Source organism: Oncorhynchus keta, chromosome 1 (assembly GCF_023373465.1).
Source record: "Oncorhynchus keta strain PuntledgeMale-10-30-2019 chromosome 1, Oket_V2, whole genome shotgun sequence".
Classification (NCBI taxonomy): Eukaryota; Metazoa; Chordata; class Actinopteri; order Salmoniformes; family Salmonidae; genus Oncorhynchus; species Oncorhynchus keta.
Window position 1 is genome coordinate 5,624,026 of NC_068421.1, and position 1,924 is coordinate 5,625,949.

General features: G+C 48.1%; 1 protein-coding gene across 2 annotated transcripts in view; it reads right to left on the minus strand.

Annotated features, from left to right (window-relative positions):
- The window catches only part of tmem91 (transmembrane protein 91), a 19,090-nt gene extending 17,166 nt beyond the window's left edge, over positions 1–1,924 (minus strand). For both annotated transcript variants that reach the window (XM_052471509.1, XM_052471460.1), the window contains exon 1: positions 1,466–1,924. In XM_052471509.1, coding sequence (XP_052327469.1) covers positions 1,466–1,924 — 459 coding nt within the window. The remainder of the gene's footprint in view (positions 1–1,465) is intronic.

Below are 1,924 nucleotides of genomic sequence, written 5' to 3' on the forward strand. Positions count from 1 at the left end.
GTGGATCAGAGAACCAGTCAGTATCTGGTGTGGATCAGAAAACCAGTCAGTATCTGGTGTGGATCAGAAAACCAGGCAGTATCTGGTGTGGATCAGAAAACCAGGCAGTATCTGGTGTGTCCACCATTTGCATCATGACACATCTTCTCATAGAGTTGATCAGGATGTTGATTGTGTTCTGTGGAATGTTGTCCCACTCCTCTTCAACGGCTGTGTGAAGTTGCTGGATATCGGTGGGAACTGGAACACCCTGTTGTACACATCAATCCAGTGCATCCCAAACATGCTCAATTGGTGACATGCCTGGTGTGTATGCAGGTCATGGAAAGATCTGGGACATTTTCAGCTTCCAGGAATTGTGTACAGACCCTTGCAACATGGGGCCGTGCATTATCATGCTGAAACTTGAGGTGATGGAGGTGGATGAATGGCACGACAATGGGCCTCAGGATCTCGTCACAGTATCTCTGTGCATTCAAATTGCCATCGATAGAATACAATTGTGTTGGTTGTCCGTTGCTTATGTCTGCCCATAACATAACCCCACTGCCACCATGGGGCACTCTGTTCTCAATTGTGGTATTATGTGTTTTTTCACGTGATTTGTAACTTAAGTTGTACATAATGTTTCTGCCACCAATATTACTCGCCAATGTGCAATCATTGGACAATAATCTAGACGAGGTAAAATCACGAATATCCTACCAACGGGACATCAAAAACTGTAACATGTTATGTTTCACGGAATCGTGGCTGAATGATGACATGGATATTCAGCTAGCGGGATATACTCTGCATCGGCAGGATAGAACAGCACACTCCGGTAAGACGAGGGGGGGGTGGGGGCGGTCTGCGCATATTTGTAAACAACAGCTGGTGCACGAAATCTAAGGAAGTCTCTAGAGTTTGCTCGCCTGAAGTAGTATGTTATGATAAGCTCCAGATCACACTATTTGCCAAGAGAGGAAACCGCTCAGCCAGAGGCGGCGCTCCTAGTGGCCGGGGACTTTAATGCAGGGAAACTTAAATCAGTTCTACCTCATTTCTACCAGCATGTTAAATGTGCAACCAGAGGAAAAAAACTCTGGACCACCTTTACTCCACACACAGAGACACGTACAAAGCTCTCCCTCACCCTCCATTTGGCAAATCTGACCAGTTAGTTGGATGGATTATCTTGGCAAAGGAGAAATGCTCACTAACAGGGATGTAAACAAATTTGTTCACAATATTTTAGAGAAACCACATTTCTGCTATCTTTTATTACTGTTCATGAAACCAACATGTTGTGTTATATTTCTGTAGAGTTATATAGGATATGGCATTTAGAAGATGTACTTTATCCAAAGGTACTTTCATGCATAGGTTATGTATGGGGGGGCCCCCAGCAGAAATCGAACCCAAGACCCTTAGCATTGCAAGCACCATGCCCTACTGACCGTGCTACAATGGGATCCTTTCTCACCTCGTAGTTGGGCAGCAGATCGTCTTCGTCCTCCAGGCTGTAGAAGACAGAGTGAATGTCCTGTTCGCTCTCTGCAAACAGTTTCCTCTCCAGCGGTGACTCGGGGTAGATGTCCACAAACGTGGTCTCCAAATAGTCCTTGTTCCCCAGACCCATGGCGTCAGGGTGGCCCCAGAGAGGAGCTGGTGGGTACAGGGTCTCCAGAGTGCTGGGGAGGGAGCAAGGATCTAACAGCTGTTGCTGGGCCTGCTGGTACCCAAGCTCCCCTGGTCCTGGTTCTCCTGCCCCCCCGCGGTAAACCCTCCAGCCCAGTGGGGGCAGTGTCTTATCCTCCTCACACATCATCAGGACACCGTTGAACAGGCGGTTAGTGGTGCAGGTAGTACCCAGGCCTCGGGGATCTGCCTTGGGGCTCTCCCTTCCTAGCAGAGGGTGCTCTAGTTCATCCAGACTCTCCAT